Source organism: Leucoraja erinacea, chromosome 13 (genome assembly GCF_028641065.1).
Source record: "Leucoraja erinacea ecotype New England chromosome 13, Leri_hhj_1, whole genome shotgun sequence".
Taxonomy (NCBI): domain Eukaryota; kingdom Metazoa; phylum Chordata; class Chondrichthyes; order Rajiformes; family Rajidae; genus Leucoraja; species Leucoraja erinaceus.
This window is the reverse complement of record NC_073389.1, coordinates 25,624,519-25,640,422: the sequence shown is the minus strand read 5'-3', so window position 1 is coordinate 25,640,422 and position 15,904 is coordinate 25,624,519. Positions and strand designations below refer to the sequence as shown.

Here is a 15,904-nt window from a genome sequence, read left to right as displayed (position 1 = left end):
GATACCATCTCCAACTTCACTTCTACTGTTAGGTGGCCTGTACACAACACCCACCAGCGTTTTCTGCCCCTTAGTGTTTTGCAGCTCTACCCATACCGATTCCACATCCTCCAAACTAATGTCCTTCCTTTCCATTGCATTAATCCCCTCTCTAATCAGTAACACTACCCCACCTCCTTTTCCTTTCTGTCTATCCCTCCTGAATATTGAATATCCCTGGATGTTCAGCTCCCAGCCTTGGTCACCCTGGAGCCATGTCTCCGTGATCCCAACTATATCAGTCATTAATAGCTATCCGCACCTTCAACTCATCCACCTTATTACGAATGCTTAATTTCATGGAACCATATACGATTGGATACATGGCATTATTTTCGCCTTGTATCTATAGTCAAAGGGTAAGATTGATTGATTTATTTGTGCAGAACAGTGATGGAAGTCCAACTCTTGCCTTGTCTCTCTTTTTTTTCTCTCTCTCTATATATATATATATATATATATATATTTATGCATAACGGCATGAATTATAATCTGATTTCCATACATGAACATAGTCATCCATGTGCTGCATCTGTTGATCAGAACCTGGCTCTACTGTGGAATGTAATTAGGAATGTAATTTAGCAAAACCTTATTCATACCTAATCCAATTTAAAGCATAAATGTTGCATTCAAGTATAAGTTAAAAGACTCGCTACAGTATGCACCAGATTGCACAATTTCAAGCTGAAAATGCGAAAGCTCCCTACTGTGGGAGGTGGGGGGGGGGGGGCATCTCCCTCCCACACCCTCCCCTCTCGGCCACTACGCTCCCTCGCAATTTCTCACTCTCAATGCTCACCCAATGTTGCCAGCCATGCATTTACCCATTCTGGATAGGACTGGAGATTTTTTTTAAATCACTAAAGGCTGGTTATGAATGCCCAAATTATGGTCTAGCCCCAGTGGTTCCCAACCTTTTTTAGCTCATGGCCCTCTTGTGCCCCCCCCCCCCAACATTATTAGCGGAAAAAAGGTGGCCCCCTTCATTGAACCTGTGGCCCCCTAAATCCCCAAATGTTTCTGTGGCCCCCCCTGAGATTTGCCATGCCCCCACCAGGTTGGGAATCACTGGTCTAGCCTATATTTAGGAGTCTGGCTACATCTTGAACACCCGATGCAATGGATGAAGTCAAGGGATATGCTGTGGCCAGTTTGTATTCTGGTCTTGTACTTGCTTTGCCCCACCCCTACTTGGGACCAGAGCAAGAGTTACAATGTCTTGCTGTGTGAATCTTGGGCTTGTACATGTGGACCAAGATATTTGACGTGGACTGCTTTGTATTCAGGAAAGGAAACCAGCTCTTAGTAGCTACAGAATAAAATGTAAAGATCAGCTTCACTGTTGTCTCTTGCCTTTGGGCAATTTGCCGCTGGATTATTTGAACTGCTGTTTGATCCCTGTACTTAAAACAAATTGAATAAATAATACTGCAGGATCCTGGAACCTAGCAGGAGACTGCTTGGCTGGTAATTATTATTTTGAGCCTTGTTATTGTTATTTTGCAACAGAACATTAATCTAGATACTCTGAAAGTGTGTATTTTGTAGTCTCTACATATAAAGGTGAGAGCCATTTCAATTTTGCCCAACTATCTGCACGGTAATTGTAACCATAGAAACAGCCGGAGATTCCATGCTTCATTATTACATATCCAACCTGGCCTAATAACTGACATGTAATTGTCAGCATAAACACAAGCTCCTTCTTTTATTTGCTGTAGATTGTCTTGTTATTTTCAGTGTTCAATCTGTAGTTATCATAATGCCCCTTGAGAAAAACTACAATAGACCAAGTACTGTAATTCCTTCATCTTGAAGGTGATCTTTTCAAATACCATTATATTCCTGATACAGTGCAATTAATTGCGAAGTAATCCATGATTCAGAGCTGGATTGCAAATTCTTAGCACCCTGGGCACAACACACAAGAAAATAGCACAATATAATTTGTAGGTTAATTTGGCTTCGGTAAAAATTGTAAATAAGTGAGTTCAGTATTCCGAAAAACATAAGTGTTAGAAATTTTCCAACAAAGACTATTACTAAAACGGAGGTAGAAACTGAACGAACTTTATTGTGAGAGAGAGAGTCACACAGAGCCCAAGTGTCTGTGGGAGTCCTCTCTGAGCTAATGCTGAAAACCATCTCTTTTATACATTGATTTAGACAAAAAGCATCCAGACAAATGGTAATGAACAAGGACACTCAGAATTCAAAGGAAATAACATTTAGCTGTGGAAAGTTACACCAGAGCAAGATTAGCCGTTCTGCAAATTCTGTGATAGACTCTTAATCTCTGAGACCTGTCAATTACTTGTGCCCTAGGCAGTTTCGGTAAACAATCTTGTGCAGACACAGATAGAATACACAAGGAAATAGTTACATAAATTTTTCCATCAATAAGAAATCATGGGATTTGTCTAAGCTATAATGGTAAATAGATCTCAGCGCTATAAATACAGTGAGTATGGTCCATTTTTTGTCTTTTTTTAAGCCTCTATTTGTCATGGCTGATTCAAAGTACCAAGATATGAAGCTGGAAGATTTTATGCCAGAAAAGTTGATGCTTTGAAGATTTTTTTAGTGGAGAGGGGGTTAAAAAAAACAGGATGAAAAGCTGAACTTGCAGCTCTTGCTGTAGCTTCAGTAGCCATGAGGAAGCCTGTGACGCCAAATGCAGGTGAAGAAAAAAGGAGCAATTTAAATCAGTACAAATAACTCCTTAAATCTATTGCAAGTTATAGAAATCATACATTTACAACAGAGTAGGACATTCGGCCCTTTGAGCCAGCACCGCCATACAATATGGTCATGGCTGATCAACCCCAATCAGTACCCCGTTCCTGCCTTCTCCCCATATCCCCTGACTCCGCTATCTTTAAGAGCCCTATCTAGCTCTCTTAAAAGTATCCAGAGAACTGGCCTCCGCCGCCCTCTGAGGCAGAGAACTCCAGACTCACAACTCTCTGTGTGAAAAAGTGAAAAATGTAATTTCATTCCCCCCCACCCTCAAGAAAAAAAAATGCGTGTCATGTATCTTTGCGATCTCACTCACGGAGGTTTGAACCAATAAAAACGAGGAAAATATCGCAGCTTGGTACAAAGGCAAAATAAATGCAACTAATTCATATTTTTTAAACAGTATTGTGGCGTCAGCTGATAGTCGGACTACTCACGGTCGAACCCTCGTTAGTGGTTATGAGGGCTGTCACATGACGTTGTTGGTTAAGGGGGAGTGTCCTACGACAAAAGTAGATCTCACCTGGAGATCATCAGTCAACAGGTAACCGCGCTCGAGACAATACCCCCGCTCAGCTGCAGCAGCAATGACAATATGTTAGAGGATCCCAGTTATCAAATCTTGATAATTGAACCTATTATGTCTGAATAAAGCAAGTTTATTCACCACGTTAGGTGCCGCTGCAGTATTTCCTTACCTAGAATAATGAAAGATTGAAAATACGCAGGAAATAAAGCCCTGTTTACACAAAGCAGCTCAGCGCCGCTCAAGAGACATGGGGAGGGAGGGAGGGAGACCTGGTGGGGGGGAGACCTGGCCTGGCTCTCATCCGCGGAACCGCGCCTCATGTGCAGCCAGGATCCGACCCATGTTCCTGCAGTTGCATGCATTGCGAACCGCGCACTGGACCTTTCCCGGTTCTTTCGACCCCCCCCCCCCCACTCGAGTGTCCCATCCCCGCCCAGGGGGTAGAGACGTCCAGACCGACAGGACACCAGCCCCCAGGTCCACCTTCAGCACGAACCCACAGCCAGCGCCAACTCCAGCCCAACTCCGCTCCAACTCCAGAGGAACCCGCTCCCCGATGGGCCGCTACGGCAACAAGTGCCAGTTCGCCCACGGCCTGGCCGAGCTGTGCTCTGCCCCTATGGTACCCGCTGCCACTGCATCCAGCCAGTGGCTGCCCATTTCAGCAGAATCTCGGTGTCAGACTGAGGGGAGCGGTTTGGAGCCAGCAGCTGCAAGTCCGGGACCGCCCCGCCATCCCAGGGCCACCCCGGACAGCTCCGGACAGGGACTGGACGCCGGGGAGGGGACTGGGATGGCCAGCAGCAACAAGAGCACCCCGACCACGGACGAAACGCAAGCCTTTATAGTTAGTGACTTATGACCTGGGCATGCGCAGTCTGAATACCGAACTCGTTTATTGTCCTTATTGTATAGGATAGTATTAGTTTTTGGGGATATCTGGATGGCGCGGACTCAGTGGGACTATAGGGTCTGTTTACGCACTGTATCTCTAAACTAAACTAAAAAGGTATTAGCCACAACGAGAGGTTGGATGAACTTGGATTATCTCTAGGATGCCAGAGGTTGAGGGGAGAACAGATAGAAGTATATATAATTGAGACATAAATTGTTAGATATTCAGAACCTTTTTCCCTGATGGAAACATCAAAGACAAGCGGGCATAGCTTTAAGGTGAGAGAAATTTTAAAGGAATTACGTGGGACATTTTTTTTTAACGCAGAGAATGCTTGGTGCCTGGAACGCGCTGCCAGGGGTGGTGGTGGAGACAGATCCAATAGTGGCATTTAAGAGGCTTTTAGATAGGCACATGGATGTGAGATTGAGTGTGAATTTAATTTATTGCCACGTAACCGGGGTACAGTGAAAAGCTTTTCTTGCATGCTAACCAGAAAGACAATGCAAGATTACACTCGAGTCACCCACAGTGTACAGATGCATGATAAATGGTATAACGTGAATAACATTTAGTTCAAGATAAAGGCCGATCAAAGATAGTTGGAGGGTCTCCAATGAGGTGGATAATACCTCAGGACTTCTCTCTAGTTGTTGGTAGGATGAACCAGTTGCCAGATAACATTCTGGGAAGTGTCCCTGAATCTGGAGATGCGTGATTTCATTTGCCCGATGGGAGAGGAGAGAAGAGGGTGTGGCCTTGATTATGCTGGTGGCCTTGCCGAGTCAGCATAAGGTGTAAATGGAGGGCATGGAGGGGTGAATCATGTGCAGGCATATCTTGGCATTGTGTTGGGCACAGTCAGTGTGAGCAGAAACACAAGCCCCCTTTTATGTGATGCAGTCATTGTTTACCGTGAAGGTTGGAGAGAAGCAGCAGCCAGAAGCAGCGAGAGCAAGTATTGGCTGGAAGTAGGTAATCCAGAGGGAAAGAAGATTTAAAAAGAACGCCAAAGGCCCAGGTTCGAGTAATTTACAAATTAGCCCTATAGTTGATTAGGTAACAGATAAAGAAGTGCAGCTGTAGCGGAGCGGCCTTGGTGAGTAAAGTGTGAATCTTGGGCTCGAGAGTCTTCGGCGAGGAGGCAAGCAAGGAGGCTACACTTGATTCGAAATTTGTGATTTTTTTTTTTGTCCACTGAAGAAATGGCAGGGAGGTTGGTGCAGAGTGTTTGCTGCAGGATGTGGGAAGTCAGGGACACAGCTGGTGCTTCTGGAAACGGCACCTGCAGAAATTGTGTCTTGGGGCAGCTCCTGAATAAACGAGAACCGGAGCAGCAATTGGATGACCTCGGGGCCATCCGGGAAAACAAGAGTTTCCTGGACAAGACCTACAGTGAGGTTGTCACACCGAGGATAAAGGAAGAGTCGAGGTGGGTGATGTGAGAAAGAGGAGTAAACGTGGAATGCAGGAGACCCTAGTGGGTGTACCGACTGAAAACCGGTACACACTATTGGGAGTGGATGACACAACAAGATTGAGTGGCAGCCAGGGCTGTGATTCCAACCATTGTGCCGAGGCTCAATGGGGAAGAGAGACGTCAGGCAGAGCCATAGTGGTGGGAGACTCCATCGTCAGAGGTGTGGACAGGAGATTCTGCGGCAGCAGATGAGACTCCAGGATGGTGTGTTATCTCTGGTGCCTGGGTCCAGGAGGTCTCGGGGCAGTTGCAAGGCATCCTCAAGTGTGAGGGGGAGCAGTCGGAGGTTGTTGTGAATGTTGGCACAAATGTTATAGATCGGAAGAGGAAGGAGGTTCTGCAACAAGAATTTACAGAATTGGGTAGAAGACTGAAAAGCAGGACCTGCAGGGTCGTGATCTCAGGATTGTTTCCAGTACCTCATGCTAGTGAAGGTAAGAATAGGAAACTAGTGGAAATGAATGTGTGACTGAGGGGTTGATGCAGGGGGCAGGGATTCAGATTTCTTGGATAATTGGGATCTTTTCTGGGTTAGGGGTGACCTGTATAAAAGGAACATCCTAGCGTGAAGGTTTGCTAATGTCACATGGGAGGGTTTAAATAGATTTGCAGGAGGGTGGGATCTTGTGCCCAACAGAGGCACGTGTGAGGCTAGAAGTTGGTATGGAGGGTGGGGTGGGAAAGGTTAGTGGACAGAATAGGCCGGTGAAAGGAAGGTTGGTTTAAACTGAACGTATTTTAATGCAAGGGGCCTGATGGGTAATGCAGATGAGCTTAGGGCATGGATAGGTACGAGCGACTGGGACATTGTAGCCATGAGTGAAACCTGGTTAAGGGAGGGGCAGGACTGGCAGCTCAATGTTCCGGGGTACAGGAGCTTCAGGAGAGACAGGGGTGAGGGAAAAAGAGGAGGTGGGTTTCCTTTGTTGGCTAAGGAGGATGTCATGGCTGTGTTCAGAGGTGACATTACGGACGGTTCGTCTAGTGAGGCTATATGGGTGCAGCTGAGGAACAAGAAAGGGATGCTCACCTTGTTGGGGGTGTACTACAGACCCCCGAATACTCAACGGGAATTAGAAGAACAAATGTGCCGAAGATTGCAGACAGCTAGATTTTAACAGTGGGGGATTTAAACTTTTGCAATATAGATTGGCAAAATCATAGCGTGATGGGTTTAGTTGGGGTGCAATGTGTTCAGGGAAGCTACCACCAGCCTCGATGATTATACAGACACTATCATCATATGTCAGCTTTTGTGAAGACGGCTTGCATTCCAACTTGGACCCGGACCTGGTTCAACAACAACATGCCCTGGTTTACTGCAGAACACGGACAGCTTCCTACCATTTCCAGCAGGGTGCAAGGTCACCCAATTCAAATGGAATTTCATACCATTTCCAGCTGAGTGCAAGGCCACCAAATTCAAATGGAGTTTCATACCATTTCCAGCAGGGTGCAAGGCCACCAAATTCAAGTGCAGTTTCATACCATTTCAAGCAGGGTGCAAGGCCACCAAATTCAAGTGCAGTTTCATACCATTTCAAGCAGGGTGCAAGGCCACCAAATTCAAATGCATAACACCACACAAAGAAACACAAAACAATAAAACCACATAAAAACCACCCTCACAGTTCAGTAGACATTCAGTTTTCAGTTGATTCACAGCACAGACTGAGAGTCATGACCACTCCCTCCCCCATCTTGCAGAGCTAGGTCCACACTTTTGGGTTTTATAGTCCCTCCCCCCCACCAGAAGGGACGTGGCCTCCATAGTGGTGATTGACAGGAGAGATAATCTCAACATTTTTCAAACACTAAACTCTTTTATTTTTCATCGATGGGAAAAATCCTCTTGTCCTGCACAGCGGAGGGGGACTCTTGAGTAAGATGGGCAAAAATCACAGCCGTGAGTGGTAGCGTTTTTTCTAAGATCAATGTACAGTGCAAACAGGAAGTGATCAAGATTAGACTTTTAATTATATAGATGTATAGATAGTAGAATCTATCCTGTCTTTATGATAAATTACAATTTTGAGATTACCCTTCAATGTAACAGAATTAACTAATCATTGTCAAAACATGGCGTTAAATGTGGTATAATCCTGGTATTAACCTTTTTTTCTTTTCCTCCCTTTCACTCAACTTTCTTTACTCCAGTTTTTTTCATTTTGGATTTCCCCTGGAGTCTCTCAAAATTTCTGACTATACCAGGTTTGAACAGAAAGAACATGGGTGCTGTTTCCAGGATTCCTGTCGTCTTCTCTCCCATCTTTTCTATCTCGGGAAGAAATGCCTCGGGATGGCTGTTGTTTTAAACAGCGTTAGAGTGCACTAGCCACCACATAACGAGGTCCCTGCGATGTGGGAAGAGTTCATGTTGTGCTACCACCCACACAGTAAATGTTTAGAGACACAAGAGAGACTGCAGATGCTGGAACCTTAGGCAAAACAGTGAGTCAGGTAGCAACTGCGTGAGGAAGGGCCCTGACCCAAAACATTGCTAATTCATGTCCTCCAGAGATCCTGCCTGATCTGTTGACTTACTCCAGAACATTTGCGTTTCTTTGGAAGTCAGCATCCGCAGTTCCTTGTATTAGCATCTGGGGAGGGAAGGGACAGGCGGCATTTCGGGTCTGTGGACCCTTCTATAATGGTAGTCTTTACGACATTCTCAAAGTCCAACATTCTCAAAGTCCAACTTCGATAGCCATTACTCCTCGGGGATGGTTAGGAGGTATATTTTACGCATTCACGACACACGCAAGATAGTAAAAACTGAACTTCCAAACGTTGTTTCTTGATTAATTGGTCTTTATTGAAGTAGTACATAGCAAAGAAATAATCCGTCATTTTCCGTTCTTGATCACTGTTCCATTCATGTCATATAAATCATACGAAAGATTCTTCTTATAAAAGTATGTTATCTCATTAACTTGTGGGTGTGTGAAGGAATGGTAAAAAACTGTTTTCTCACCATCCTTCCGAGACCCAACTGACTTCCTAATCTATGAGTCTGCATTAGTCTATAGAGATAGACAGATGCTTCTATGTATCAAATCCCACCTACAAAATACAGACAGATAACGACTAAAATATTAAAAATGTTAGACATGGCTATAATATACTGACAAGCTTAATGACTCCTTCACCTTTTTCAGATTGAATTTTTATGAATATTTAACACTGTGTGATGATATTTACTTGCTAAGTGCAAACTGCTGGTTATCTTGAAGTTGCCATCATGCATAAAATCCAGATGTTGCTCTTTTGACAATTGATCCATGTTTGGGTGGTAGCAGCAGCAAAGGTTTCCAGCTGTCAGCTACACTTGTCTGTGGATCAGTAGTTGGCATCAATAAATTCAGTTGGAAGTGATGACTGTTGACATACCTTGTATGCTTTCATTTTAATTCACGTTTACCGCTTGTTTCTGTAGTTCAAAATTTATTTAAATTTTTTAACTCCTTAGGTCTTTCAGCAGCCAAACTGCTGACAGAATCTGGGCAGAAGGTGGTGGTATTGGAGGCGCGTGACCGAGTTGGAGGCCGGACTTTCACAACCAGAGTGAGTAGGAAAGATTGTAAAACAAGGCAGCAATCTTGTTTTAAATTGTAATGTTTATTTTCCACTATAGAAAATGTAATGGTGTGAGTTAAGCAATAAGGCAGAATTTATGTACACCAAGGGTGATGGTTTGTTTGCAGTGCAGAACAGTTAACCTGTATACGTGGGTTACACAAAAAAGCTGGAGAAACTCAGCGGGTGCAGCAGCATCTATGGAGCGAAGGAAATAGGCAACGTTTCGGGCCGAAACCCTTCTTCAGACTGATCGGGGGCGGGGGTGAGTGGGGACAAGAAAGGGAAAAGGAGGAGTAGCCAGAAGGCTGGGGGATGGGAGGAGACAGCAGGGGGGCTGAGGAAGGGGAGGAGACAGCAAGGACTAACAAAATTGGGAGAATTCGATGTTCATGCCCCCGGGGTGCAGACTCCCCAAATGGAATATGAGGTGCTGTTCCTCCAATTTCCAGTGCTGCTCGCTGTGGCCATGGAGGAGACCCAGGACAGAGAGGTCGGAGGCGGAGTGGGAGGGGGAGTTGAAGTGCTGAGCCACCTGTATCAGTAACCTGTATACGTGTTCAGTCTTGAAGCTATGGAATGACTTCCATTTGTTGTCAAGCATGCATATAGAACAAGTCTGAAGAAGGGTCCCGTCCTGAAACATCTATCCAAATGGATAGGACAGGTTTATAGGGATGTGGACCAAATGCTGGCAGGTGGGATTAGTGTAGTTGGGACGTGTTGGCCGGTGTGGGCAAGTTGAGCTGAAGGGCCTGTTTCCACACTGTATCACTCTATATCTCTATGACTCTACTAGACCAAGTGAGGACCCGTTGGCCCCGGTCCCCCAAAGCAATATTCCACCACTCACCCATAGCCCCCAACTGCGCAGGCACAGCTGATAGGTCCCCATAGTGACGTCAGAGATCCCCGTTGTGACGCGAGTCACGGCAACCCTCCACAACTGCGCAGGCGCAGCCGGCAAGAGGGAGCGCGACTGCGCGGTTTTTAAAATTTTAAATGGCAAAAACTTGTAAAATATAAGATCAATGTGAACGCATCTCACTCACCCTCTTGAGTCCCCTATTCCCCTCCTCCATTATCCTCCCTCTCCCCACCCTCTACCAACTCTCCTCTGCTTCCACCGATCACCCCCTCCCTCCCCTCCTCTCTCTTCCCCCTCTCCTCTTCCATTACCTCGCCATCCCTCTTCCTGTCCTTGTCCTCCTGCATTCCCCCTCAGCACACGCGCGCGCACACACACACACACACACACACACACACACACACACACACACACACACACACACACACACACACACACACACACACACACACACACACACACACACACACACACACACACACACACACCACACACACACACACACACACATCCAAGATCAGAGTTTTATAGTTATGCTAGACAAAGTGGGACCCTTTGGGTCTCGTCCCCTCAACACGCGGTTGCGGAGGGGGCGGGCCTGCGGTGTCACACACACACTAACCAACCCCTCTCACACACACACACACACACACACACACACACACACACACACACACACACACACACACACACACACACACACACACACACACACACACACACATTAACCACCCCCACACACACACAGTAACCACCCCCATTGATATTATATTAATATTATTAATTCACTCCTTTTACCCCATCCCCTGCCCTATCCACTCACATACGGCCCCCAACTCGCACGCACGGCTATAGAAGGAGGGGGTAGAGAGAGAGGGGTAACTGCCAGTGCAAGTGATTTTTGTCAAACTGGATTTTGTAAAGTTTAAAATATGAATAACTTGTAAAAAAAACACATAAATCTAAATGAAACTTGATACAGCACACCACAGGACAATTGTGAGTAAGGTGAGCCATCGTTGCGCTATCATGTACTGTTTTTGCATAATTTCCAGACATCACAGACAGAGAGACATAGAAACAGTCAAGATGAGAGTTTTAGTAATATATACTAGAGACCTGTTGGGTCCCTGTCACACGAGGGCTGGTCCCCGAATGCAATATTCCACCACTCACCCATAGTAGGTATGTTACAAAACGTACCTGAATCGTGGCTGAGCATCTGCCCCTCCCTTTGTGTGTGATTTTGGAGCTGTTTGGAGGGGGCGGGTTTAAAACCCGATTTTTACTAGGCTGTTCCAATCGCAGATGTTCAGCCTAGTAAATCATTAACGGAGAATCGCTGCAAGACCCGGTCCCAAAAGCTATTATTAGTTTTATAGGCCTCGAAGAGTAGATATAATAAATTTAAAAGCTCTCGTTCATTCCGCAAGCTCTGGCAGCCCCAGGGTTTTATAAAGCAAACAATTAAAGGTATGTACCTTATTTTTACATTAAATGGGGCATGTATATAACCCTATAATTATAATTTTCTATAGCGAGTAGCTCATTTTGGGCTTTTTATATCCCCCAGTATTTTTTTTCTCGGCATTTGAGGGCACTAATCCAGCGCGCTGTCAACATTCTAAACCTGTGCGTTCCACATGAACCCACTAGAAAACCAATTTAAATGGGCATTTATTTACAGCAATTGAACACTAAATTCCTTCCATTTGGCCTATAAATTAATGTAAATTAGATATAAAAATCATGTTATATTGTGAATTATTTGTGAATAATCTTTGGACACTTAGGCTATTAAAAAATGTTAATCTTTCCTTAAGAAATGTGCTTTTGACTATCTAAGATCACAGCTTTTTTGTAATGCCCATTGAAAATCAATAGGGAACAAGATGCTAATTTCCGAGTATGAAAATGGTCATAACTTTTTTAATACTTGAGATATGAAAGTGAATTTGGTGTCAAATTAAACTTATTGTTATGCTTTATCTGATGGGATAAATTGCAGACTTGATTTTTTAAATCTCAAAATTTTGTAACATTGCTACCCATAGCCCCCAACTGCGCAGGTGCAGCTGACGGGTTCCCGTTGTGAAGCCAGAGATCCCCATTGTGACGCGAGTCATGGCAGTCCTCCCCAAGTGTGTCTTGCCATCCCTCTTCCTCCTCCATTCTCCCTCATCCCCAACATTTCCTCCCCCCTCTTCACCCTCCCTCTTATTTTCCCTCTCCTCCCCCCTCCTCCACTCCCTCCCTCACCTTTTTCTCCCTCTCCTTTCCCATACCCACAGTCTCTCCCCTGCCTCCCCCCCCCCCCTCCCCTTGACGTTATTGTGAGCAGAGATCCTATAGCAGAGGATCTTTGATTGTGATGTGGAAGCTGTTGTGTTTTTGAAAACAGTTTTTTTTTTAATGTAAATGAGATCCTATTGTGATGTCATTGTGGTGTGGGAACACTGCTGATGGGCATTTTTTTTAAATTATTTTTTTTCTTGAAATGTAAATTTGATCCCATTATGATGTCATTGTGGGGTGGAACACTGCTGACGGGCAGTTTACGTAAATGAGATCCCATTGTGACATCATGTGACACCAGTGCAGATGGAAGACATTTTTGGCAAACTGGGGTTTTGTAAAGTTTAAAATGTTAATAACTTGTAAAATATACCATAAATCTGAAAGCAACTTGATATAACACACCACAGGACAATAGTGAGTAAAGTGGTCCACAATTGTAGCACTTTCGTGTACCGTTTTGGTATAATTTCAGGACATCACAGACAGACAGACATAAAAACAAGATGATAGATAGATAGATAGATAGATAGATAGATAGATAGATAGATAGATAGATGAGTTACTCCAGCACTATCCCTTTTTTTGTAAAACAGAATCTGCAGTTTCTTGTGTCTACGTTGTACTGCGTGAGTTTCCTAAGAGAATCACAATATACCCTAATGTACAGATACAAAAAATCTAATATATTTATGCAAATAGATGCACTGTACTTTCAATTAAATTAACCCATAGAGGTTCATTTTTTGAGGACAATGTTTTGCCTTTTCATGTTTTAGGGAACCTTTCATTGGGCTTCTTCAAATAACAAATAATCCTCAATAATCCTCACAACAAATAATCCTCCGCCATTTCCGCCACCTCCAACGTGACCCCACCACTCGCCACATCTTCCCATCTCCCCCTATGTCTGCCTTCCGCAAAGACCGCTCCCTCCGCAACTCCCTTGTCAATTCTTCTCTTCCCTCCCCGGGCACTTTCCGTTGCAACTGCAAGAAATGCAACGCCTGTCCCTTCACCTCTCCCCTCGACTCCATTCAAGGACCCAAGCAGTCGTTCCAGGTGCGACAAAGGTTCACCTGTATCTCCTCCAACCTCATCTACTGCATCCGCTGCTCTAGATGTCAGCTGATTTACATCGGGGAGACTAAGCGGAGGTTGGGCGATCGTTTCGCTGAACACCTCTGCTCAGTCTGCAATAACCTACCTGAACTCCCGGTGGCTCAGCACTTCAACTCCTCCTCCCATTCCCAATCCGACCTCTCTGTCCTGGGTCTCCTCCATTGCCAGAGTGAGCAACACCGGAAATTGGAGGAACAGCAACCTCATTTGGTTGCTTGCGTCCGGATGGCATGAACGTTGAATTCTCCCAGTTTTGCTAGCCCTTACTGTCTCCTCCCCTTCCTTAATCCTCGAGCTGTCTCCTCCCATCCCCCCGCCCTCGGGCTCCTCCTCCTCCCTTTTTCCTTCCTTCTCCTCCCCACCTAACTCAACGGTTCAGGCAGCATCTCAGGAAAAACTGCCTGACCTGCGAGTTATTCCAGCACTTTGTCTTTTTTTGCAAACCAGCATCGGCATTTCCTTGTTTCTATTGTAAGTATAGTTTATAAAACTATTCTCTAAGCCTGCACTTCCTGTCTATATAACCCTCCACTTCTGATTGTGCTCATCGGTACACCCCTCCTTCCTATTCTGAATTGTGCTCATTGGTACACCCCTCCTTCCTATTCCATCAAAGTAACCATAGGTTACTTTTCCTTGTTGTCTCCAGTAGGGTTCCCATTCACCAACGAGAACATGGCAGCAGTTCCCACTCACCTCAACTTTGGTGGGGAAGGAGCAGTTCCCACTCACCTCAACTTTGGAGGGTGTTTTCATTTGCATGGAAATCCCACAGTTGCTCAGAATTACCGAGGGAAATATTGGTAGATGTGCAAGGAATGCATTTGTTCCTAAAAGTCAGGGACAAATATTTGAACTGGCTGCCTGGCTGGATATTTTTGGATATCATCTCATGCCTGCCAGTTTTCATTTTGAACACAGTGGCTCTGTGTGTGTTGCTAATATATATTTTTTTCAAACTGAAATCTAGGGTATTTTACGAAGTTAGTGTAGGAGATGTTTCAAAGATGTACTGCTAGGTTATTTTTAGTATTTCCTATGGCACTGAGATGTTGCTGTGCAAATATTGACAATCATGGATGAATCTTAAATAAAAGCAGTAATTAAATGAATCATTTGGGTTTGTTTCTGTCAGAAGTAAGGCACAAGTATAATTTTCACCAAATTTGGTGCTGCTGTGTGTTCACTTCAGATGCATTGTAAATTGTTTCAATGTGACAGGGAATCTTCAGATAGCACTCAACTCCCTGCAATGTTAACAAATGCCGACAGTGATTTAAGACTTGCGAGCAGTGGCATACTCATGAAAATGCTAATTGTCTCTTAAGCTGAATTCTAATTGTCTTGCTCTTAATTTTGCACAGAATAATAATGTGAAATACGTGGACCTGGGTGGAGCATATGTGGGTCCAACTCAAAACCGAATCCTTCGTCTGTCAAAAGAAATGGGCCTGGAGACCTACAAAGTGAATGAGGTTGAGCATTTAGTTTACTATGTGAAGGTAAGGGTTTATTACACTGAACTATCTGCACAGCATTTGATTATTGGGGAGAGAGGATGATTGAGATTTGGAGACCACCTTTCAAGACTTTATTTTTTGAAGTCAGAACAAGTCGAGAGAGTTTTATTGTCATATACAGTATGTCCCAAAACAGAACAATGAAATTCTTACTTGCCTTGCAGTAGCACTCTGCAAGCATCATAATAAATAACAAAAAAGTTCAGTATATATACAATCAATGCCCCCAAGTCTATGTTGTTTGGAACTTATTTGGAGGTTGTAGTGTTTAATAATCTGATGATTGTAGGGAAGAAGCTGCACCTGAGCTGGATGTTACCATTTTCAAGCTCCTATACCTTATTTCCAATGGTATGAAAGAAACGAGAGTGTGGCCAGGGTGGTGTGTGTCTCCGACGATGATGACATCCTTTTTGAGTCGACAACTCCTGAGCATACCTTCAATGGTGGGGAGGTCATACCTGTGTTGGAATGGGCAGTGTTCATCATGCAACCTCAAACATAATCTGGAAAAGGTCTTCAAAGAACTTGACAGAACTTGAGCTACATGGCCTTGGATCTCTGAGTCCAGCCTACACTATTCTGATAAAGCACAACACAAGTTTTAGAACCAGCACCTCGGTTTCTGTTTGGGCACACTGTGGCCCTCAGGAATCTATACTGAATTGAAGAATTTCAGATAACCTTTTTTCCTGTTGCTGAACAAGCCAATTCTGATGTAGAGTCATCTATAGATACTGCCTGAATCCAAACCTACTGAGCATTTCTAGCATTCCCTTTTATTTCAGATTCTCAGCAACTGCTGTGACAGTACCTCTCAGTTCCAGCATGTTTTCTC

General features: G+C 44.5%; 1 protein-coding gene across 1 annotated transcript in view; it reads left to right on the top strand.

The window, feature by feature from the left end:
* mao (monoamine oxidase) overlaps nt 1-15,904 on the top strand; it is a 112,990-nt gene that overhangs the window by 28,019 nt on the left and 69,067 nt on the right. Inside the window, exons 2-3 of the mRNA XM_055644638.1 lie at nt 9,155-9,249; nt 14,911-15,048. Coding sequence (XP_055500613.1) covers nt 9,155-9,249; nt 14,911-15,048 — 233 coding nt within the window. The remainder of the gene's footprint in view (nt 1-9,154; nt 9,250-14,910; nt 15,049-15,904) is intronic.